We start from the raw sequence: 25,589 nt of genomic DNA on the forward strand, positions 1-25,589 counted from the left end.
GTAACGGCACAGAAGCGACGTTCTGCGGTGGACGTTCGGATACGAAGATCCCACAATAACACAAACAAACTAACCGGTGGAGACAGCGGTAGGCCAGCAAGTCCCATGTTCTGGAAAGTAAATGGTGGCTTTGAAGAGGGGGATACAGCGCCTCCAGTCAAGGGCTTCCTGACAGATGCTTTGAAATGGAATTTGGGGACAACAGTTACATTTATTTTTGTTGTTATGGTGTTGGGTGACACTTACTTTTCAGTGTTTGACCTCAGTACTCTGGCAACAACACTGACAATAGCCGCAATTCAATTGGGTGCATTTTTTAAAAGCAATTTTTTTTTAATGTCATGCTTAATGATTTAGAATTTAAGCTTTTAATTTATAAATTGTGTATAAAGTTAGAATCAGTCTTCTGAAAAACACAAACTTGTCAAACAAGTGCGGAAAGAGTTTGGAAAATCAAACACTGCAGAACCGCGTGTTCTGAAAAACACATCATAAAGAAACATTACACCTCATGAATATGGATTCAGGAGCACGAGGCAAGAAGAACATACACATTCGTGTTCCTTCCTTCTTAAACCTTCGAATTTCATGGTGACATTTTTTTAATCTTTTTTTTTTTTTCTTCTCTTTGTTCTGCAAATGGAAACACATTGTTTCCAGAAGACTGCGACTCAGGTACAGATCGAGGGGCGCAGCGATAAATCTCTCTCTCGCTGCTGCTTTTCACGGCCAGCTAGTTTGGCCGCGCACCGCCGGGCTTGCAGCAGCTGTTCATAACGTATGACACGAGCGTTATGATTAGCCGTGAAGAATTCAATTCATCACAATTTCGACGCATTGCAAAAATAAAATAAAAAAGACAGTCTGCATGGATGCGTTCTGCTCGTGTGTGTTCACGTATGCCCTGATTTCTACGATGCAGTGTTTGCGTAGATTATTATGTGGCGAAAAAAAGAAAAAGCACAATGTGTGACGACTTTGTCCCACATTTGATCATCTGGAAGATAAAAAGAGTTAAGAGGCAGATGTGAATGCATCATGTTTTATTCTTCTGTTGCTTTAAACCTCCATTTGGTACCTGACAACACTCAATTACATTATCTAGGACGAATGGGTTGGCGCTGCGCACACAGCAATCATGAATTAGGAAGTGCTGAAGTGGGATTCCTCTGTGCCTCCATCGCTGCACAGCGATCTGAAGACCACACATGCACACAAGTGTGTTTACGGTGTGTACATACAGTATCTGAAGGGCGGAGATCTTGTCCTTGAGCACTTCCTGGGCTTTGTTGAAGTCTGACAGCATGTTCTGCGTCTCTCTGCTGTGGATGGCGTTCATTTCGGCGAGCTCTCTCTCGTGCCTCTTCGTCAACTCTTGTTCATGAGCCCTGAAGGAAAGAGAAGCATGGACGCAGATGTTAAGTGTCACTCAGTGTCGCTGGTCTAGGTGCACCTCATTTTTAATAAGTTATACACTGTTCGTTCAATTAACTGGACAGCGTTGCATGATGTGCTTGTTTTACAGATTTATGAAATGTAGCTGTGTGAAGACTCTATTGAGTGAAATATAGAGTGGCAAATAATCTGCTGTCGTGCCACAAACAAAACCATTCTTCCTTTTCATGCAGCTGTTTGAATGAAGCCACACCAGTAACAGTCACAATTCAAGCGTTAAGCCAGAGTAAAGCATGTTAAAACTCCCATGGTGGCTCAGGAATAACAAGGTTTTTTTTGTTTTTTTAAATTGGGGGAAATTTCCCTACAAGACTTAATCAGGACGTGCAGCCTCTCCTCTCTGCGTCTGTCTCTACCAAGAGAAACGGACATAATGTATCGTTCCACAGAGAAACTGTTGGTGAGATTAAAAAAGGGAGATAGATGCACAGAAGAAATTAGACGGCATGAAAACTCCCTACCAATGTCATTATAATAGAAATACGCAAAATATCGGCAGAGCACTATAAGATAATATGAAAAAGTATGGTATGACACTTACTGATGTACAACACGATGTACAACATAATGCACAGAACGTGTGTACTCAATTCTCCACTTATCATAAATGTTCAGTTTGCACATGTAGAGGGTTTTGCTCTGAGAGGAAAGGAGGTAAAGAAAGAGGAGGAGGATGGGACATGGGAATAAAAGACGATAATAATTAAATGAGCATGAAAAAAAGAGGCTGATGAAAGGGATGTGAGGGATGAAGGAGGATGTCTGTCTGCCTCTCACTCTGACTGGGCCAACTCTCCCCGAGGGCTGCACATCTTATCTCTCCCTGCTTCCTCTTTATTTATTTATTTATCAGCCTATTTTTATCCCTGTGACCAGGATTCAGATGGGGAGTTACGTAACGGAGGGGAGAAATGTGTGGTGCATGGGCCTGCCAGCAGAGAGGGGGAGAGAGAGAGAGAGAGAAAGCGTCTAGCAACACATGAAGTAACCATTGAGAAGGAAGCACCATGGGAGCAGTCATCAAACAAAAACACGTGTAGAAAAGTCTTCAAACACACACACACACACACACACACACACACACACACACACACACACACACACACACACACACACACACACACACACACACACACACACACACACACACACACACACACACACACACACACACACACACACACACACACAAAACATATAAGTCTATGATTGACTCTAATGAGTAGCTGGGCCACATTAGCCATACTTAAACAAATTCATAACATGCTGCAGGGAACAACATGATTATGGATTCCACTTTGCTTTCACCCTAAATAACCTTCACACTAATCAATAACTCCTGACACTGGTCGAGAGAGAGAGAGAGAGAGAGAGAGAGAGAGAGAGAGATTTGCCTGGTCGGCTTTTCTTTTCCTCTCTTTCATCTCGCTGTGCTTTCATGAGGACTGGAGCAGAGTACGGTTGCAGAAACTGTCATCATGCGACTAAGTCAAATTCAGCAACATGATTACGGAGGTTAAGAGTTGAGTGTGGGCATTTCTGTGTTTTTGAACAACGCTTTCCTGAAATGTCAAGGATATTGCCTTATTAATGTTCATGTGATAATGTTGCTACTCGGTACGGCTTCACCTTATAATAATCATTCAACCGTAGTTTCTTTCCCGAAAGCGAGAAGAGAAGACGGATATCACTCTTATGCCTGTAGGCTAATATATAGATCTGGATCCAGGAGGTGACTAGCTTAGCTTAGCATAAAGACTGAACGGAGGGGGCTCTGCCCACAGTTTGAGAGTTACGGATGTAACTCGGTTCTATGAATCCTGGAAAGAGAACACACAAGTGAGCTTCACGGTGTGTTCGGACAGAAAGCGTAGCAAGTTGTCACCTCGCGTCATTCGGTAGAATTTGACTGCCGGAGCGTTTGTCCCAAGCGTGTTGATTTGCCCCGAGCAGCCAACAGCAGGAAGCTCGCTAGCGACTCACCAGGAACCTTTTTATGTTACTTCCCTCCATTCTCATTTAATTCTTCTCTTATCTCTCGAAGAATATGAACCAGATTCACAAAGCCTCTCGACATACATTCGTTTGTTTCGTTATACATACAATTTGATTTGCGTTTAATCTTCTCGTCTTTCCATTGACTTCCTCTGCGGCAAAACAATTAGAGGTGTTCGGAAGTGGTGTTTTAAAACTTCAGATACAGCAAAGCCAGCACTTCCAGTCTTTATGCTAAGCTAAGGTAAACGCCTCTGAGCTCCTGCTCTGTACTCGAGGTACAAACACGAGAGTGGTGTCAATCTTCTCATCTAACTTTCGGGCCGAGAGCGAATACGAGTTTTTCCCAGAATGATGAAGTCATTTTTTAACGGAACTAAAATCAACTTAAAACTAAAAAAATGTATTCAACAAAAAGATACTAGAGGTCAGTCGATAGTGGATTTTCAAAGGTTGATATAATACAAATAATTTGGAGCAGGAAAAAGCAGAAAGATAGTTAATTGGCCGATCTTGTATCGTCGACTAGAAACTGATACATTCTACATTGCAATATTTAATTATTTAACTCAACCAAACTGATTAATCAGGCTTAAAATTGGCATCATAGAACCTAAAAACACCACCATTTCATACTTGCTCAAAATAGGGAACTCAAGACCCACCACTCTGAATACAGAGGGGGGAAATGCTCAGCACCCTGTTGCCAGGTTACAGCGTATGACGATACACTGCATTGTGAGCACACTGGTCTAGTAATACATGAATACTTCAGACACTAAATCTGACACACAGAAAAAAAGATGCATCTTGTTTCAGACATGGATAACATTGTTTGTGCTGTTTTTTAAAAAGGATATGAAGAGTTGGTAGTACATTTTCTAATATAAATGATGGCACATAAACGCACCTATCTGTACTTTCAATTGCAATAACTTCAACTTGACATACTGTATATAAAACAAAATGAGCGTGATCTAGTTTTAGTCTGAACCAAGGCTTCCGTCACAGTATGTTTCAGTCGTGCTCCGAGTGCTGAGTCATACCTGATCTGCTGATTGGCTTCGCTGCGGATCTTGAGCACCTCCTTGCCCTTGAGCTCCAGCTCTTTAGTCAGAGTGCTGATATTTTCGTTGAGTGTGTGGATCTGGTGGTCCAGCTGAGCGATGTGGTTCTTCCTCCTGGAGACCTCCTCCTGCAGCTCCGTGATCCGGCCCAACAGCTCACGCTCCTGCGAAGGGGAAGGAAGAAATCTGAGTTCATTTTCAGGGTTTAATGAGTTGATATCCCACAGTGTTATTTGTCCACTCATGTTTTTTTAATTACTTCTTCACAACAACAGGAACATTCAAGGACACAGCAATTCACCTTTCTCATTTTTTCCATCTTTACATGAACTGAGAGGCACCGTCTCTCTTTGGTAACACTGTGGTAACAATGGCGGATAGTATAACATATTAATGCTCAAAGTATTGTGAGGAATATTAAACCTTTTAAACCCAAACATTTTCAAGTCATTTCAATGAGGCAAAACTACCATGAGCATAAACTAAATAGATGAGACCTTGGAGACTGAATATGTGTACACTGTCTTTGTGACATTGTAGAATTGAATCGACATCTGAATATGAAAAGCTTCAAAAACTGGGATTGAGTGCAAGGCTGTTCTGGTTGATTTTACTGGGTGAACAGTGTACAGTGACTTTTGTCTAAACTGGTATTATGAACTATATCAACCTAGAAGGGTATTAAGAGAGAGCCATTGCTAAATGTCATATCTTGCAATGTTAACCAAAGTGAACAATAATCTGTGTATGAACTGATAGTGAATGGTAACAACGATTATTACTCACTGTCCAATAATGAATTGGAAACATAATTACCAATGTGTAGACTCTCGCCACTTGCTGTTACCCTGAATGGTTCCTATATGAATTACAATATCCACGGCACTTGACTTTATTACTTAAGGGGCTCTTTAGAAACGAGTTCGATAGAAACTAAGTTATACATAGAGGGTAAGTCATGTGTAAAGAGGGAGCGTTGTATCCTGTAAAACAAACTTGCGTGTCAAAAAACATTTGATTTCATTCTCAAGATGTCAATTTCAATCAACACCAGCACAGCTCATGACGTCATGACTTATCATGGAACAATGCGTCGGTTCCATCAGACACGTAACCTGCCTTATGAATCCAGATAAACAAGGATGTGACTCGCTACTTCTAAAGCCTGCTTTAAAAATGGTGTTTTCGTTGCAGCATTGGACTGCAAGCACCCGCTTTAGGACATTACTGAGCATTCTTTGAAAGATTAAACTCGACATATGGGACTTTTTTTTTTTAAAGATGTATATCTTCAGCAGGGCCCAGTGGGGCTCGGGGCCACCCTTATGCTTTAAGATAACAGCACTGAGTCCAAGGGCTGAACTGATGGTAATATAGAGATTCTGATCCGATGCACCAGCAAGTACGATTATTTAGTTGTTGCTGTGCCAGAACTTTTGTTTATATAATTCAAATGAAATCACAAAGATCAAAACAGCTGCGTCTTACCATTAGGATCTACCAGCCAGCAACACGCAAAGCTGCCAAGTTTGGTGTTAAAACCCACTTTCTGATGGGGAGCAGCGACAGCCTTGTTTGCCAAATTGATCATTATGATTAGAGACTTGAATGAAGAGGCGAAGCCATGAGCTGAAGACTCCCAGAAGAGGGCCACTTAACTCCACCAGAATCAGATTAAATATTGTCAAGTTATTGCTCACTAATGATTCCCCACTTTGAGGGGGTAAAAAAAAAAAAACTCAGCCCACTTTATCACAATTTATTCCAAGGGCTGTGTTCATATATCCAAAAGCCATAATCTAGTATAATCGGCCCATGGTCACAACCTGCTGCCTCACTATCTGTCTCCATCTGAGTCTCCCTCAACATCTTAATTTTAATGTCATTGGCAGATTCTTTGCTGTCCATAAACCTTGCGGCGTAATTAAACGCAATGGGGACAGGGCAGATTAATCTTTTAATGACTCATTTACTCATTTCACTCTCCATCCCGTCAAACTCCCGTTTTCATTATGAAGAGAGACAGGAGGCACAAAGGCAAGCCCCCCCCCCCCCCCCACAACAAACCAACAGGAAGGGGAAGAAAAATTATGAAAGGAACAAAGAAGATCGAAAATACATTTAGCGGCATTCAGAAGGATTTGAAGTATTTATTGTGTAGGGAGTTTTTTATTTTGCAAATTACAGCGGATTCATCTGTTTGATGTTCACATTCTTCTCACACCGTGTCTCTCACTCTTAACGTGTCTCTCACTCCCCCCCCCTCCATGCCGAAGAACTTGATTTAATAAAGGAGTAAATGTGCACCATCTGTTTCTGCCGGCCGCCCTCTCTATTTTCCCATTTTTAAGTCCTTGAAAAATAAATAGGTTCTTTAAACATTCATCAGACGAGGACATTAGCCGGCCGAATCTCCTGAATCTTACTGAAAATGGAAAAATGTATTAAAGATGACGGGTGGGCATTTCTTGGTCGGTATCATCCATCCAGTCTGACAGAAAGAATATTATATAATTAACTGCTTCTTTATAGAATATCATTATTGTGAAACTTTTATTACATTAAGTTTGTGATTGTTATCCTTTGTTTTAATGGGCAATTATAGTGATGCACTGTCAACACCAGTGTGTCCTCAGACCATTTTTTCTGGAGACCCAATTTTTTTGAAAATCAGGATAGGCCTCCTCTATAAATCATGAGAAAAGTGAATTTGTGCGTGAGCATTTTCATTGCCATTTCCACATCTTATGCATCATCTTGGATAAATAAGCCATTTTTAAGAGAGATACGTGTTTGAAAACAATCACAACTTTGTGAGTTCAACAAAGTGAACATTCAGGCATCAGTCAGGTCGACTGCAGATATGCATGTTGAATAAAAGACTTTCTACAAAATGATTTATTTCCCAGAATGAAAGTTATCTGGCCTTAACAGCAGAATAAACAATCCAGTGGCTTGAACTTGGTCCAGTGTAAAAATGTATATTCTCAATCTTACTCAGTGTGAATGATGGAGTCAGACATAAATAAATAAATCATACATGTTCTGTCAAAATAAGAGCAGTTTTGGTTAGTTCATATTCAACATTTCTGTATTTGAAGTGGGTGGGGGCTTAGTGGACTTTTCTGCCCTGGGTTTTGCCTCTCGAGCTACTTAACAGTCCACTCTGCCTTCTCATTGGAGGCTGTTGAGGCTCAGAGGGAGACAGCAGACACCACTCAGGGCCGACACGAGCACCGCCACCTCCTCTGCATTATTTCAGCTAAATTAATAATTCAGTCATATAAATATGATTTTAGAGGCTTTAAAGTTACCGGAGATTAATACATGTTAATATCAGGTATAATAATATCAGTATAATTAAACAACTGGATCCTAATCACAACTGTAGATTTAACGGAAATAAAGAGTAAAGGAAAATAATATGAAATATTAAAATGGATTGGGACGAAAGAGCCGCCAGAGACAATGACAGCACTTCTAAGATACTTTATTTATCCTGATGAAAAAAGAACAACTTCAAAGTAGCACTTTGTGAAAAACACTAAAAGCAGATCGAACGATAACTGAAATAGAACCGAATAGACGTTGGATGACAAGAGATGCTGATGATGTGATCATTTATCAGACAGCTCGGTTAGATCAAACCAGTTAAGTATCGCCATGGAGACGGATGACTATGTGTACACCCTGTACTTCACCAGCCCCTTCCCCCCCCCCGTCTGATGTCTGCTCAGTAATTGGAGGTATAAAAACAATATTTAACACAGCGGGACGGCTGAGCAGCTGAGCTCAACTCAGGAAGTTTTGGTCTGTGTGCCATTAGGGCTCCGGCACGGCAAACAGGGAATTCATGTAGTCACCAAGTCTCTGAGTCTCTGTCTCTGAATTTGCACAGGCAGCATTTTACCCTGAAAAAGGAAATTCACTTGGTGGGTCACAGTTTGTGCCGTGAAACCTGATGGAAAATATTTTAAAGCTGAGGGAGCAGAAGGTGAAAGGACAGAAGTAAGCACCCGCTTTCAAATTAGGGTGGCCAAACAGTGATCTATCCTGCCAGAAACACAAACATTGTTCCCAATTCAAACTCTCTCTCTCTCTCTCTGCCATCACGTTTGATGTCTGATTCTCTGCTGTGCCCAATCGAGATATGAATGCCCAAAAAAAAGAGGGGGGGAAGTATTTAAAGTACCAGAGCTTGTGCTGATTTGTCATTTGTATGGTAGGAATTGAGATGCATGAGCAAAAGAGCCATCACTAGAGCTTAAAGCTTATTTAGTTAACATATAACCCAATCGCATTCTGTCATGACTTATTCCAAAGTAAGCGATGCGAATCTACTTGGGTGTCAGAGAGAAGCTTGTGTGCTGCAGCAGCGACTGAAATATAAACTGTTTCACCTGTGTTTCCTGCAGACGGCTCAGACTGTAATACTGGACTATTAGCTTTCATTGACCCTGATTGCCTTGGCAACTAAAGATGAGAGGGACTGATGGAGGAGTGTGTGTGTGTGTGTGTTTGTGTGGGGTGGGTATTGAATACAACCAGCTGTGTCTCTGCTGGGACATCTGTATCACCAGGCGATGAGATGGTGTTTGGGGTAATTAGTAAGATTTACAAGAAGATAGTAAGAGGATAGCCTGAATAATCTGAATAATCTAAAGAAACCTGAATAATCTAAACATTTAAACTAATTATATATATTAATTGTGTTGTCTTTAAAATGGCAGAAAATCACAATTTTAGATAAAGATATCAAAAATGGTTGTTGATTAGTTTTCTATTGATCAATCACTTAATAATCATGAAGATTTGAATTCAATCCAACCCTGTTTTTAGTGTTAATGTTTGATGGCGGAGTCCGCCATTCCTGTCCTGGATCCAAACTGCCTTCACACAGGAATCAATGCAGCATGTTATCAAGTTTCAAGTTTACTCCGTGTCAGCGTTGTATTCGTGGGAACCCAGCACTTCCTGCTGCTCCTTCACATTAAAAGCATTCAACTGGCAAAACATTGGGTTCCTTTGATTGTGAAGCACTCACTGAATACACACAACAAAATCAACTCGTGAAATCTTATGAATTATAACTTGAAGCAATACAATATCAATAAGATATCATTACAACCATATTGGCATACATTTCTAATCAGTAAAGCCTAAATTACAGCCCCCCGCCGTCCACAGCAGTACATTGCTTTGCATCCGTGCTCATTTCTATTTTTAAATCCACTGTTGGTATTACACTGACTATGGATAACAACCTAATACAAACCCCACTTGAAAACATCCAAACTATCCCTTTAAGTGTGTATTATTTAGATTTATTTTCCAGTATTAATACTAGAATAGGAATAGCTTCCTTGGAGACTGAGAGTGAATGTGTTGGTAGAGGTAGTAATAGTGTGAAAGAGAGGCCCTGAAGGCCTCACAGGTGTCATTCATCACAATGGCTTTGTTTATTTTATTGTATTAAGTACCCCCAACATATCCAGATGCATCAATAGTAGGCTGGTCTCGTACCTGTATCCGGTTGTTCTCCAGGGTTTTCTCCAGCTCCACCTTGGCAGCAGCTGACTCCTGTTGGTGGGTTTGTCTCAGGTGTTCGATGGCTGACGCGTGGATGTGGTTCAACTCTGATCGCAGAGAGGCTGGTGGGGAAAAAGACGGAAGAAAAGGACATTTCATTTCATTTGTACAGAGCAAATCACACACATGGAGCTGGTTTCAGACTCAGTGATTTTAAAGCTCTTTGGAAAAGCTTCTTACAACCTTTAGCGCTCATTAATGGCAAAGGCAATTTTTTAGAAAGTTTTTTTTACACTCCCACGAGAGACACACACGTAGATACACACACGTTCACGCTCATGGACAGGATGAAGAAAATTGAGGGAGGACGAGAGATTAAGAGGAAAAAAGGGTTATAAAAGGACGTCAGGATGTGGCAAGTGAGAGATAGATGGGAGCAGCTCTCCAGTGGCAGGACCATGACATGAAGGTTAATGGAAGACCATTCATCACAGCACTGCTGGTGTGTTCGCACTGAAAACTGAGCTAAGCTAAAGATAGAGATTCTCCTGCACTTTCTAACGATGTCGGTCTAGCTTCGACTTTCTGCCAATGTCCTCAATGTTTTATTTGTTGTAAATCACATTATGGACGTGATGCACATAATAACGCATCAATACATTAAATATGTGGATTTTTACCATCAAAAGAACATACAGTCATATATAAATTGACATTTGTTAACACATCCCTCCCCATTCTAACCAACTATGTTCAGGGAAAAATGTACAATAAGAAATAGCAATAAAATATAGAAAAATAGATTGTGACAGCAGGTTATCCAGGCATTACGCAACAGTAAATACGAACTGATTATACATACCAACACTATGTATATATATACATTTTTTTACATATATATATATATATATATATATATATATATCGTGTCTACCCTCATTTATTGGTTCTTGCCTGATTACTTTCCAGGAAATGCAAAAAAGTGTCCCATATTTTCCTAAATATACCACATAGATTAATTTCTCCAAAACAAGGAAGGACGCCATTTCCTGTGACGCCATTTCCTGTGACCACAGTTGTAGGGCCGGCCATACTTTCCCACCTCAGGCAGGCATTTATTTATTTATTATTATTTTTTATGAATCAAGGGAGCTGTCCTGCAGCCTGGTGCGAAGTGATCATGATATGTTTTGTTTTTTAGTATCTTTTCTCTATCTCTCTAATGCATTGACACACACACACACACACACACACACACACACACACACACACACACACACACACACACACACACACACACACACACCCCTTACCCAGCATGGCTTTTCCCTCGTCCTCCAGCTCAAAGCGAAGTGTTTGGAGCTCTTGTTCCGACTGCTGTTTGAGTGTCTCGATGCTCTGGCGGTGAGCCTCTCTGAGAGACTGCAGTTCTGCATGGTGATGATGGCGGAGGCGCTCTTCCAACTCCTGATGGAGAGATGAGGATCAGGGGAGGATGAGAAAGGATAACAGAAAGGAACAAAGAGAGGTGCAGAAAAATAGTGAGAAACAGGAAATCAGGGAGTGGGAGGACCAGGGGGAGAGAGTTGGAGGTAATAGAGGAAAAGTAGGGTGGAAGAAAATAGTGAGGAGGGGGAGAGAAAGTTGAAAATGTGACGATGAAAAGTTTAAGACGTAGGAGGAGACAATGGAGTGGGAGAAAAAAAATAAAGAGATATGAAAATGAAATGGAAAAAGTGAGGCAGGGAGAGAAAGGGAAGTAGTTTAGCATCATTTATAATCCTCTAGAGGGCTGAAGGAGAAACTGGCCAATCATCACACTGACTTAAATTGCACCGAAACACCAGCCAAGAAAAGAAATGAGATGAGACCTCTTCCAATGTCAAAATGCATCGGAAAAAAGACAATTCTCCCTGAGACTGGAAGTCTCGTAAAAACGTAAAAGCTTTGCTGACAATTTCAACGGATTCCTTTGTCCTTGACTGTGAAGAAGAACCATTAAAAAAGACTCCACTCTCTAGCGTTTTTGAGAATAAAAAAAGGCAACTTGCTTCTATTTCTACACTACAGTTTTGGAAAAAACAAACAATTAATTAACTAATAAATCAAAGTTTGTTGAGCTACAGAGTGAGACCAAAAGTGATGCCACAGAAGAACTAGAATACTGTTAGGTTGTAGTGGATTTTATATATATTTGCACATGTAGATAAAAGAAGTTTATGTTTTAAATTAATACATAAAGAAAGATATGATAATTAATTTGGGATATTATGAGGAATATTCTGGAGGAATGTATTATGAAACATAAGAGAGGATCACTGTTTTATTATTCTGTTTTAATGACAAATGTAATGATTAACTGTATGATGCATGAGAATGAATGAATGTTTTATTGTTTAGACAATAGTTAAAATGGATGCCGATTGAAACCTAATGTGTTGCTTTTATTCGGAAGGCAGGATAATAGGGTTTTATTGTTAAGGGGAACTTCCTGTCCTTGACCGGAAGAGTGAGCTTTGACCTCGCCTGTTTACTAATTGGCGTAGCGAACAGAATGGCGGCATCCTTTGAACTGACCAATGGAACTAACCTTTAGGTGTGAATTCATTTGCATGACCATACTAATAGCCGAGCATTTGTTCTGGGGAGACATGGTTCTACTGGTCTGGAGACTCGAGACAGCCCCGGTCTGTGGCTCCCTGGGAGCTGCACTCCGTCTGTGGAGAGTTCCTCCTTTCTGGCCCCACGATCGTGAACGCTACATGAGTATTATCTTTGCCATTAAATATTGTTAAACTTTAACTCAAATCCTGAATTTCCTGCGGCCACGGGACCCGGAGCTTTGAACACGAATCTTACAATACTAAGGATTTAATGATAATTAGGTGTATTATGAAAAGGTGTAAATGACCATTATGTACTAAAAGTGTCCTGAAAGACAGAAAGGTCGAGACAGATGTTTTCTGTGTTTACACATGGTCATTAATAATTATATTTGTGGAGGGAACAGCAGTTTATAGTACACAAACATGCTTCTTTTTCTATGTTAATTGCCAATTTATGTAAATGAGGGGATTCATTAAATTATATTCAGTTAATTTCAACCAGCTGTTGCTGATTGTGTGTTTGCTTCATTACAATACTTTTACAAACATATTAGAATATTAGCAAAGAAAACGTACACGCTCTTATATACACAGTATTAGCATCAGCAATGCTGAATGGAGGGATGCCACAACACACACACACACACACACACACACACACACACACACACACACACACACACACTAAAATGACACTGCTGGCAGTCGAACATTTACTCTGGCAGAAGGAGCTGCAAGCCATATTGCGTGCCTGAGTGTTTATAGGAAATATGGTATTACTTTTAGGGGAACACATTAACTATCGATGCTCCTGTCAACTCGATCAACAACTCGAAAGACGTTTGTTGTGTGGAGTGTCTTTTTCCCGTGAGCTCATCAATGGCACAGAGTTGGCTTTCAGCCGGCTCGTTGGCAGTGAATGTGAAACCAACGGCCATTTTTTTTTTTACTATAAACATTGGTGACAGTTTTTATAATTGATCACATTAATCCTGAGTTTTGCCATACTTTCACTACAAAGACACAGAAGTCAGACAGATATATGGATATTTACGGACGCAACTGCTTGAGCTATTAAGTTCTTGTGCAGTTGTGCATCTTTTTAGTGAGTTTCGAAGACCGAAGGTTTCCTTTGGATGTCTATTGCTAAGTGTGGCACTGTGGTTTTGTTCTGTCCACCAACACAAGCTTATTAACTTCAGTGCGGTCAATCTCAAGGCTCAACTTGTCTTTCAACAGATTTGGTCTGTCACCATACACAAAAAACATCTCGCTACGCTATTATAACTCTGAAGGCCTTTGTTAAAGATATAGATCACCGGGGACATTAACATTTAAATGCATAAGTTAATAACGATGATAATGATGATGGTGACAATAATAGATAAAGTTCACAAGAAACAGCGAGCAGAGCTCTATTTGATTCCACATATGTATGTGCCACGCAACATATATCCAGATAAATCATTTAAATATAATCTTATTCTATTAACAGGTCACAAATGCAGACTGATAGTTGGGACCCTCCTTTGCATTAATCCATGAAGCCCTGAAAGCACACCATTGCCGACAAGAAAACTGTGAACCTATCTTCTTTAGTCAGTAAAATATTGAGATGCCATTTTTAAAATTACAACGAGAACCCACGAGCGAGGAACATTTAAAATGATATTCATAGAAGGTTGATGGCAACATCCGTGGCCTTTTAATTCGCCAATATTTCCTCAGAGAAATGATTCACGGAACGAAGAGAGCCCTGGTTGAGGTTTATTCTGTTACATCACATCCTCCAGTAAAGCTCAGCATGTATTTGCTAAGCCGCACCCTCATAATTGTGTCATCAGATCAAATCTTGAAAATCTACTTTAAATCCCTCTTATAACAATACACCATGCACATATTCTGTCTCACTCAGCAACACGTCACATAACAGAAGGACGCTGAGAGGACTGTTAATGTCCGTCGCTGATCCTCAGTTCGTAAAAATACAAGTAGATGTGTGTTGAAAGCCTTGTGGGAGGTTTTTATCACAGAGGAAGCCACTAATCTCTCCTTCATTGGTATTGATCATTGGTCTTTTGGTACCGTGGCATAGTAAAAAAAACATACCTTTTATTCCTTTAATTAAAAGGAGCACATTAATTCCTCTTAATCACAGTGTGCCCTATACTTACAAATTGACTGTAAAGTTGTCACAGTCACCTCCTGCTCTCTCGTCTCTATGCTGTGTGTATATGTGGAGGCCTGGTGGTTCAATCTTCATTCTCTTACTGGATGGTAAATATGTGTTACTTTCCTGGTGGGTGAAGCCATTTAACTAAGTTTAAAGGGGGGGTGGGGGGGGGGGGGGGGGGTTGATACTGATAGACACACCGAGACTGTGGCCCTCGGGTACTCTGGCAGGCGGATCCATTTGCTTCAACACAGGTCTTAAACCTGACCCTGAGGACTACTGAAAGACCGAGTTGGAGGAACAGAGGTGTCTAAAAGGGTTGTAGCTTAAAAGCATATCTGCTATGTATTCAGGTGATTTAAAGCCCCAGAATCTTAATGCCTAAACTAACCTGAAACACATTGCCTTTGAAACAGGTGTAACATGTTCTATTCGTGACATTTTTGTGGGCTTTAAAATTTAGACAGATAAAAATATATAAAGCTACGTTCTAGCTTGACATGTAGTGCTCAAGATTTCAGCAATATTAATAGACGATTTATAGAATACGGGGATAAATATTCTGGTTTTATTAGCTTCTACAGATGTATTACAGATTTAACAAAACAGCTAGCGGCTCTGGGAATCTCGTTCATCGGCTAAGTGTTGATATGCATACAACAAAAATGTTCAACATGCATATTTTGATCAAGCGTATTGTTTTCCAACTTAGTTTTTCATGTTAGCATGCTGCTATCTGCCTATATCTGCACTTAACACAAAGTACAGCTGAGGCTGATGGTAAAGTCATTATTTTTTACATAACCTGAATATTTGTCCCAAATTAAGTGCCATTCCATCAAACAGATGTCAAGATAAATCACAGGGGAGTGAAACGAGGACCTGCTGGTGGAGTTATTTTGGAGTTTTAGAATGTAACGATGTAGCAATCCAACAAATATTAATAATGGTAACCCGTGGGATGAGTGATGGGGAGCAAGTTTAGTAGAGAGTCTGGCAAAAGCCACCAAGCAACCAGCAATGGCCCGGATATCCATCTGTCTTCAGCTGGAGTTTATGCCGCAGATAAAGAAATAATAAAAATCATTTTTTGATATGTGCAGTAAAAAACTTTTTTTTTTTAAACTGGAGCCCTGCCGCCAAAGACTGAACCAGTGGCTGGTACATTTATTTTTTATGTGCGTATTTTTGCTATTACTTGGGTATTTTGTGTATCACTCCCTCCGACATCGTGCAGGCAAAAGAAAGTGAGCGAGAGTCTGAAGATAAGGAAGACAAAATATGACACGCAAATCAATAGGCTACCAATTGCTCTCTGCACACTCACTGCTTCTATTTGTAGCATTTTGGTAGCAAGAAGTCAGGGAACTAAATTAGGTTTTGTGAATGTGTTTGTGTTGCAGGAATTTGCAACAACTGTATTACTCCCTGGATGTAACTGTGTGCGAACAGATAACACAACAGATAAGACAATCTGAACGTACTTCACATACACAAGTACATGCACGAGCAGTCACACACACAAACACACACACACACACACACACACACACACACACACACACCTAATGTCTACACTCTGGATAATTGAGTTTTCTCTCCCTGCACTGAAATATAAACACCATAAAAGCCCTCCGTGAAGCGTTTCACACTTTATTCCTCAGCTTATTAACCAAGACTCGAGAAGGAAGAGTGTTCGACAGAAAGTGTGGTCAATAGTGGGTCTATATCGAGGGAGTGTGCACCAGCTGTTGTGTGTGTTTGTATCAGAGGAGAAACAAGTGGAGCAGGAGAGGAGGATCACAGGGAGGAGAATGTTCGTTACAGCAGGAAAATAATGAAGACTGACGATTTCACAAGTGCTGTGTGACTCAGAGGTGATATTATTTCCACACACACTTGTACTCAAGGAGTTGCCAAAAGCACATCATAAAGGCACCGTTCCCTGACCTCCATTCTGCCAAAAGCATTAATACAATTACAGCGTCCAAGTCGGGAAAGGGGATTTGGGATTGTAATGTATAGCTCATCCAAATCGACCTTGACTGTGAATGGAAGGATTAGCGTTGATAGAACATATTCTTGGCACCTTGAGGAGTGCGTATGTTGGTTTGAGCGTGCATATTTTGACATTCTAAAGAGGAAACACAGAGCTGTCAGCAAAGCTACTTGATACAGAAGCTGTCTGCTGTCAGTGAAAGTGAGTCATGATGGCGATGACTGACTGCCAGTCTAACCTTGACTCTGACGACGCTCTGTTAGATAACAATGCCATGGAGGGCTTCTCCTGAAGGGCTTCTCCTGAAGAGCTCCTCCAACTGGCAGAGAAGACGACATGAATGACGCGGCTTTACGTTCATGGGTTCTAATCAGTCTCAAGTTTTGAACATTATAAACATCTGAGGTTTGACTTTTCAGTGTTCTGAAAATGCAGGTTTAGCTTCATGCTCTCACATTTATACAGACGTTAACATACATCAACATTTATTTGAGTATGATATATTGAGGTAAATGATCTCCACTGAGGGGATAAGGGAGGTGTTTCTATTAAATATATAGTAAGTTCCAGGATAAATGCTGTTAGTTATACATAAGAACGCTCTCCTTTTTCGAGGTAAGCATCCAGTTGCTGTCCATGGTGCTGACTCTGCCTAGTCCTGAGGTTATTTACGGCCCTGCTGCCCTTCTGAGTCTGAGCTCTGCACCACAGTGCCCCACCAAGTGTTGCATGTTATTACGATACTAGAAAGATATCGCAGTACCCTGTTAAAAATAGTGCGAAGCCCCCGTTTAGAGAGCCATACGTTATTTCTCATGAGCTGAGTTGACGTGCCGCAGCGCGCACAAGCAGTTTGTGTGCAGCGCTCTGCTGGAGGACAGCATTGGGATTCTGCGTGAGCTGGCGTTTTGACTTTGCTGCAGGTAACAGCGGGCGGTCCAAAAATACAGTGTGTCCTGGGATCTAGCGTAAATTGCATAATCCACCGAAGAGCATTTGTTTAAAGTATTATTATGATTCTATCCAGGTAGTACCCCCTCTTCCTAGCAGACACAGCAGCGAAATGGACAGACGGGTTCGGCCCCTCCTACCTTCAGGTCCCTCTTCCTGGCGTGCTCCATGTCCTGCATGGAGCAGCAGTGGACCTCCTGCAGACGCTGCTGTCGCCTCTGGTGCTCCGTCTGCAGCTCGTCCAGCTGCATCCTCAGGTGCTCTCTCTCCTGGCTGAACTGGTGCTGCAGCTGCTGCAGCGAAGACTGCGACTGGGACAGCTGCATCTCCAGACTCTGCTTCAACAGGGAGATCTGGAGAGGAACAAAATACTGAACGTTAGACTTGGAGGGAGACCCTCACTGGGGCAGTTGAACAAGCCGCTGCTTGCACACCTCTCTATCAAGTATTCATTCCATTTATTGAAAGGAAAGCGAATGGATTTTGCAGGAAGAGCGGTTGTAAGGCGGTTCAGGGCGTCTCTGGGGAGCAGCATGTTTGTGTAGCAGAATATCACACAGCAATCAATCAGGCTTAAACAAAGATCGCCATATTTAGATGTTTAAAGCCTCCAGCAATAAATGTTTCTTACTTTCAGTGAATACGTTGTTTGCAATTCACTCAAGTACATAATGAAGTCTGGCTAATGGTCTGGGGCAATGAATGTAGCACCAGAATTCGTTGTGTGCATGTATGTGTGTGTGTGTGTGTCTGTGTGTGTGTGTGTGTGTATGTGTGTGGGGGGGGGGGGGGGGGGGGGGGGGGGGGGGGGATGCAGCATGATTCATCTAATGAGTCTGTCCCAACAACTTATGATGATGAGCATTTGGGCCAGTGTAGCGATACAAAAGAGCAACTGTGTACAACTTTCTTTGGAAAAACTGTATTTGACTGTGGTGTTAAGTGCCAAAATAAAAAGCTAATTTGATGACTAAGCTCAAAAGGACGACATGCATTATTTGGAGGACCTACGATGTGCTGCTGCCGTGTGAAGGTCCCACATGCCCTCCAATGTCTAGAAACACGTGTTGGTAGGATGCAAAGTTACGTAGGGATGATGCCCTTGTCCGCTTTACCAACTGTTTAAACCTCTTGGAGCAAACTGACAGGTGAGAGACCATCTGGACCCTAAATAATGAATTCATAAACACTTTGAAACATAGCTGCAATAAATTAATTCATCATCTTTTGAATGGACTTGCGGATCGTCACACGGGAATACGGCGCACTACACAGAAAGATCCTCAGTGTCTCAGTCTCAATAGCCGCATCTGAAATTTGGAAATGATATTGTAACTAAGACGTGAGTCCTACGCTGTGCCAAAGGGTTGGAGAGCTTTATTAACACAAATGTGGTCACATATGCTGTGTTATATTCCCATGTTTGGGTCTCTAAACCAAGAAACATGTCAGGTGGGTGACATGTGAGTGGGGTAACAAGTCCAGAGTCAGGAAATATAGTTTATTTTAGATTATGTCTTATTTTATTAATTGTTTTTTTGTTGTCTACCTGAAGGTGGACAACACTGACATATTATCACCGTTCATGTTCACGATCAGCAAGTCAGCAAACCGTGCGCATATTCTCGCATTCTGCAGACGTTATGCAGCATTAGCATTCATTAATTATAATAAACTAGTGCCGTTCGGGACGTGACCATTTGCCCCCGGATGCGCTGAAGCATTCGTTAGCAACGTTAGCGTGTCCAGACTCCAGCAGCAAAAGCCTGCTGGAGTCTGCAGACTGATATTTGCGCAGTGAAGCATCTTGTGTGTGTCATATTTTGTAAAAAATATATCTGCCCAGGCATCAGGGTGTCACAGGCACAGAGACAATGTTCTGTTCAAATACAGGCCTTCATCAAACATCAATTGATTTCCAAACAGCTCCGGTGCAAACCGACGAGGAGGTTGACCGCCTCTCTGATTTGACATCGGAGTAAATAAATAGAGCTCTGCTGATTGCCACGGCGTGAAGCGGACACATTAATCACTGGAAAGGGTGCTGGCGGACAGCGACAAGCAGCAGCGCGGCATAGAGGAATGTGTGTGTGTCTGTGTGATGACCACAGGAGAGCTTAGTCACGCTTCATTAATATTAGCGGGCGCTCATTAGCGGGCAGCTGCCCGCTCCGGTGAATTCACAGCGGCATCAAACAGTGAGTGTGTGAGTGGGTTTGTCCACCGGTGCGAGGACGATACAAGTCAGCCTGGCATTACTCGATGGCAACGGGAGCTTTGAAGGGATGCGGTTGCTCCGATTGTCTTTTCTCACCCTCTCCCTCCCTATTGAATTTCCTACTACGGGTATAATTACACATTCGACTACAAGCTGCAGGCATCTGGTATTCACAGCCCAGGTTGAGCCTCCACTTATCCTCAATGGGTGGAATGTGACCGAGTACGTTACCTCAGGTACTGTACTTAAGCACAAGGTACTTTTCGAGGTACTTGTGCTTCAAATCCATGCTACTTAATACATCACTACATTTCAGAGGGAAATATTGTGCTATTTACGGCACTACATTTATTTGATAACATTAGCTGCTTTGAAGACTCAAGGTTGATAATACAAAGATATGAATCATAAATTAGGATGTATTATCATTGATTACTGTAAGCTACTCGCAGTATATAAAGCTCAACCTTTACCAGCTGCAACATTAAAGTGATGTACACCTTAATGTGTACATCACAATTTATAATCCAATAATATACATTCATCTGAAATGGGCCATTCTGCATGAGTACTTAAAACCTCAAGTGTTGGTACTAATCCTTGAATTCAGGACTTCTTTGTGTATGATTTCTGTGTGAAAGATCTTCCTCTAGCACAGCTTATTTGTTTTACATCCATGACTAGTGATCATATATATTATGTAAAAGGATATTTTCTATTATTTGGGAGTTTTTGATCCGATGTGAGGTCCTGGGACAGGGATGTCGCATGTGAACAGATTGTAAAGCAAGGCAAATTCGGAATTTGTGATATTGGGCTATACAAAATAAACTGAATTGAATTGAATATATCTTTGGACTTAAAGTTTGGATTTTGAACATTATCTGGTGTGTTCCTTGAAGACCAAAAGAAGCTCCATCATGGTGTACTTTCCTTCCAGGTACAGACCTAGGAGGTAGGCCGGTTAACAACACACATGCACATACTGCACTACACAGATCCATTGGCAGTAGTCGTACCTGTTCCAGAAGGTCCTCCACTTTCCTCTGCCAGCTCTCCCTAGCGTTGCTCATTTCCTGCTCTTTGCTTTGTGCCAGCTGACTCAGCGCTGAGGCCTTGGCCTCCTCGTGGTCCTCTCTCAGCTCCTCGCGTAGCTTCTTACACTCCTGCCTACAACAGGGCAAAGCACACAGAGATTTATGATTATTTTTCAGGTACTGGGCTCATGCTGTGATCAAGAGTGATTGACCAAAAAAAATAGCCTCTACATTTGAATAATCGGCATAACAAAAAACAATGTGATAGAATAGTTATGTTTGAGTGAAGTGTAAAAGACAGAGGGAGTGGTCTTCCAATTGGAAGATCAGCGGATCCCCAGGTCCCTGAGTCCATATGTCTTGTCCTTGGGCAAGAGTGCAAAACCGGGGGAACTGCCATCTGACTTGCTAACGACGTTATTACAGAATTTGCCAAAATCAGCTCACTATGCTGCAGTCTTGTGAAGGGAGGAGTGAGAGGAGGGTTATTCGGCTTGTTGCAACCTGCGACCACACTTCCAGATGCCACTAAGTCCTCCACACTGTCCCTTGAAAAGGTCTGGTTTAGTTTCCACCAGCTTGTAGGGAAAAAGGTTGGACTCTTTAGCTTCTAAATGCTCCAATAGCTAGTCGCTAACTGTGTCAGTCGACCATTTGGTGGTGAGCTATAGTGAGTTTATGAGAGGTTTTTTTGTTGCTGCCTGCTGTGGCCGAAGATGAAGCTGTGAGAGTGAACCGAAACAGCAGATCTCCCAAACGTGTCTTTCTTTTAGGCGCCTTTGGCACTCTTGTTGTTGGTTCTTGTTGTAGACGTGAGGTTTTATCACAGCTCACAAGCACAGCAGCAACATCTGGTGAAAAAACTAACTGCTAACAGAACTCTACAACGGAGGTAAAGGTGCTTCAGAGATGTTCGCTTCTAGAGAACCATAAATGGTCCTTTATCACAACTCAACACTGCATCTACTGAGCGACCATCCCTCTTTAACGCTGCTGCTAACAGCTCTCTGTATGGCTCTCTGTGTGTGTGTGCTGTCATATAATAGCTGTGTGGGAGTTGAAATGGCAGCTGTTAACTGAAGTATCGAGGCAAACACGCTTTTTTTTTTGTCACTTTGAGAGCCAGAAAGTGTCTCTCACAGACGCGCGCACACACACACACACACAGGCCTTGGACTTCAAAGGAGCTCTGGTCTTTTTAATAAGCGGCGTTCTATAGCATAGCAGGCAGACAGATCAGGACCGAGAGGTAAAAGAAGGAAGGAGTGGATGAGATGTGGGATAGTTGGCTGGATTTGACATAATGATATAACGCACACCAGCTCATTTGAGGCGTGTATTTGTGTGTGTGATTATGCTTATCGACCTGAAGCGTTCGTAGGTAGCATTGGCAAAACCAGGAAGTGTTTTTCAAAACCATCCAACTGAATAACCCGGCCCAGCGTTGCCAACTCCTTTACAAGGAAAGTAGCAGCACTGGCTCCAAAGGTCGCTGAATCCATTGAGAAGGTCAGCCAACCGAACCTTCAGGCTCCTTCCAAAGCCAATCCCCTAAAACTGTCCTAACGTAAACAATGAACATGGCTATTGTTCGCACTCACAGCTGTGAAGCGAGAAGGTTGTGGAGGACTCTAGTGAGTCCAATCATTTTGTACTATAGTTGTATCACAATAGATATTACAGTCCTTACAGCCAAGGACTGTTTTATTGTTTTGTAGGAGCATCTAATTAATCGATTGGGATGTAATGAGGATTACAACAAAAATAAAATGTTTCTAAATACATTAACAACCCCCCATCCATCCATTATCCAGTCACTGGGCAGGAGGCGAAGCAGGGTATTCCAGGTGTCCCCCTTCCCAGCAACGCTTTCCAGCTCCTCCTGGGGAACCTTGAGGTGCTCAGACTAGATGAATAGACCCTCCTGCTGAGCCCAGCCACCCTTTCGAAGGAAGCACATTTTGGCAGCTTGTAACAGCGATCTCAATCTTTCATGTCACCACACGGAGCACATGTATAGGTTTGAACGTAGCTGGACGGGTACATTGAGAGTTTTGCCTTCCGGCTCAGATCCTTCTTCACCACAACGGTCCGATACGAGGCCCGCACCACTGCTGACGCCGCACCGCCTGTCACGTTCCAATTTACTCTCACGCTTGAACACGACTGAGATACTTTTTTCCAGGCAGAGAACCATGGTCTCACACTTTGGGATACTGACTCTCATCCGGACCACTGCAACCTGCCCCAGGGCTGAAGGTCGGCGTTGAATTGTGCATATGTCCATCATTCACATCTGGATTGTATAAAGTAAGAAATACATTCCATATGAAGTTACAATTTGTCTACAACTGTGATTTAAAAATAAGTTCCACGGTTAAAATACACACGGATACTTCTATCCTCTAAAAAGAATCTGACCTGCTCTTTTCTACCAAAATGTAAAATTATTTTTGAGGAGTCATAGTCAGTACCTGATGCAAGTGTGCTTCATCACTAGGAGTCATTTTATTTCCATTCATGTTCTTCAGATATTTTTTTCAATGTGGCTGAAGATTTCCTGTCCGTGGCCCTCGTGCTATGAATTCCTTTTAAAAATGACTATATCCAAGGTCAACGACGAGCATTCAAGCCCACATTTCCGCTAATATCTTTATAATATATAACGTTTTCAAGGCAAAACGGTTGAACAAAGAACCATAATGCGACCAAGGACTTTTATTGCCGAAAGGAGTCCGCTGAGGTGGTTCGGGCATCTAGTCAGGATGCCTCCTGGACGCCATTAGAGGTTTTCCAGGCACGTCCAACTGGTAGGAGGCCCCGGGGAAGACCGAGGACACGCTGGAGGGATTATATCTCCCGGCTGGCCTTGGAACGCCTCGGGATCCCCCAGAATGAGCTGGAAAGTGTTGAGGGTGAGAGGGAGGCCTGGGTCGGCCTGCTGAACCTGCTGCCACCGCGACCCGACCCCGGATAAGCGGCTGATAATGGATGGATGGACTTTTATTGCCGTTGTTAACCTCGATATTATCTCCATTCTCAGGAGTTATTGATAGCGGCTGTAGAACAGAATGACCCAGGAAATGATACATTGCTGCCACGTGGTGAGAGAAGTCCTGTGTTCAACTGTTAATCTGAGTTCAACGTTACAACGCTCCAATAAAAGCTTTTCCCAAACCCTCAGACGGGATGAGAGCTACTGGACGCGCTAATGCGGGGGAATTAAATATTAGCTGTCTTTCTGATATTTACCTTGTCAATGTCAATGTCTAACCACGGGCAGAGCCACAGAGTTTAGACACATATTCCCCAACGCAAACATCCCTCCAAGCTGGAGGCTTCTGCGTGGCGCTACTGGGAAGGTTGGATCACCGGGGTCGTTTCATCCTCTGGGGATCATGAAAGTCTGCACACAATTTCATGGCAATCCCTCCAACAGTTGCTGAGATAATTCAGTCCGGTAAACCGACCAACTGCCGTCGCCGTCTCTAGATCCAATTTCGGACACATTGGCACACATCTACCAGTACAGAGCGACTCACTGGCTGAAGTGGAAAGAGGTTCCCGGGCACACTCGACAAGGTCCTCTGTATGACCAGGACAAACTAGCATGGTACTGGCCCCGCCTTAGCGTGCTGATCTGCTCACCATCCTCTGGTCATTTGGTAATCCGGAGAGCTCTTTCTATGATTATGCTATCACAGAGAAACCGTCTGTTTCCACTGTGAAACGGGGATTAAAGCCAGCCTCCTTAATTCAGACGGCTCACTGACCACCAATCTACTCACCAAATGATAGACGTTCTCCTGAGAATTAAGGCCTGTGAGGAAGGTGAGAGCTAATCAAGAGGGATCGGGAGTGATTGGTCTACAGTACGGTTCTGCTCTCTCTTAAATCCAGGAAAACACGCTACAAATCTACCATTTCCCATTGCCAGAAAAATATCTGTAACTTCTTCAGTCTCTCTTTCAAACTCTCAAACCAGAACTGGTTGATTGTTGGAACAATCAAAGACTGACAAAGATGATTAATTTGGGTGATTTATTTTCTTTTTTTCTGTCAAGTATGAATCAAGTGTATTTCTATGACCAGCGACGTAAAATTGCTGTTTTCTGACTTGAGGCTGGTGGCTCCGGAGCGTCCCATAGCATCGCACCAGTAAAGTAGCATGTGTTTTACAACATTCTTTAATGTTCACATCTAACTCTGGGAATTAGTAAAGACTTACCAAGATGGTTTTGATGAGTTTTATTTAGTTTCTTCTGTCTGAATGAAGCATGTTTCGATGACAATCAATTACAATAATTGTCCATATCCCTGTCGATTTTATTTATTACATATTCACTTGCACGTCTTCCCCGGTGTAATGTGTCCTTCACTGATGATCGGAGCATTTGTCCTGGGAATGAATGCTGACTGTAATCTTTCCCACTAAAGACAAAAGCCAGATGTATGTTTTTTTTGTCCAGCGGGAAAGGGTTTTTATTCTGATTTATTGATGGTTTGACTTTGAATCAGTTTGACAGCACAGCAGACAGACAATTAGAACAGGCATTCGC

At 42.1% G+C, this 25,589-nt stretch overlaps 1 protein-coding gene across 3 annotated transcripts in view; it reads right to left on the bottom strand.

Annotated features, from left to right (window-relative positions):
- Window positions 1–25,589, bottom strand: part of fam184a (family with sequence similarity 184 member A) — a 69,915-nt gene that overhangs the window by 14,808 nt on the left and 29,518 nt on the right. For 2 of the 3 annotated variants that reach the window (XM_034528179.1, XM_034528177.1), the window contains exons 11-15: window positions 21,013–21,163; window positions 17,916–18,128; window positions 11,360–11,513; window positions 10,041–10,168; window positions 4,497–4,681 (exon numbers count right to left, since the gene is read on the bottom strand). In XM_034528179.1, the coding sequence (XP_034384070.1) occupies window positions 4,497–4,681; window positions 10,041–10,168; window positions 11,360–11,513; window positions 17,916–18,128; window positions 21,013–21,163 (831 nt within the window). Of the gene's footprint in view, window positions 1–1,241; window positions 1,389–4,496; window positions 4,682–10,040; window positions 10,169–11,359; window positions 11,514–17,915; window positions 18,129–21,012; window positions 21,164–25,589 lie in introns of all 3 variants that reach the window. The other variant, XM_034528176.1, reaches the window with a different exon arrangement.

This window comes from Cyclopterus lumpus, chromosome 24 (assembly GCF_009769545.1).
Source record: "Cyclopterus lumpus isolate fCycLum1 chromosome 24, fCycLum1.pri, whole genome shotgun sequence".
Lineage (NCBI taxonomy): Eukaryota > Metazoa > Chordata > Actinopteri > Perciformes > Cyclopteridae > Cyclopterus > Cyclopterus lumpus.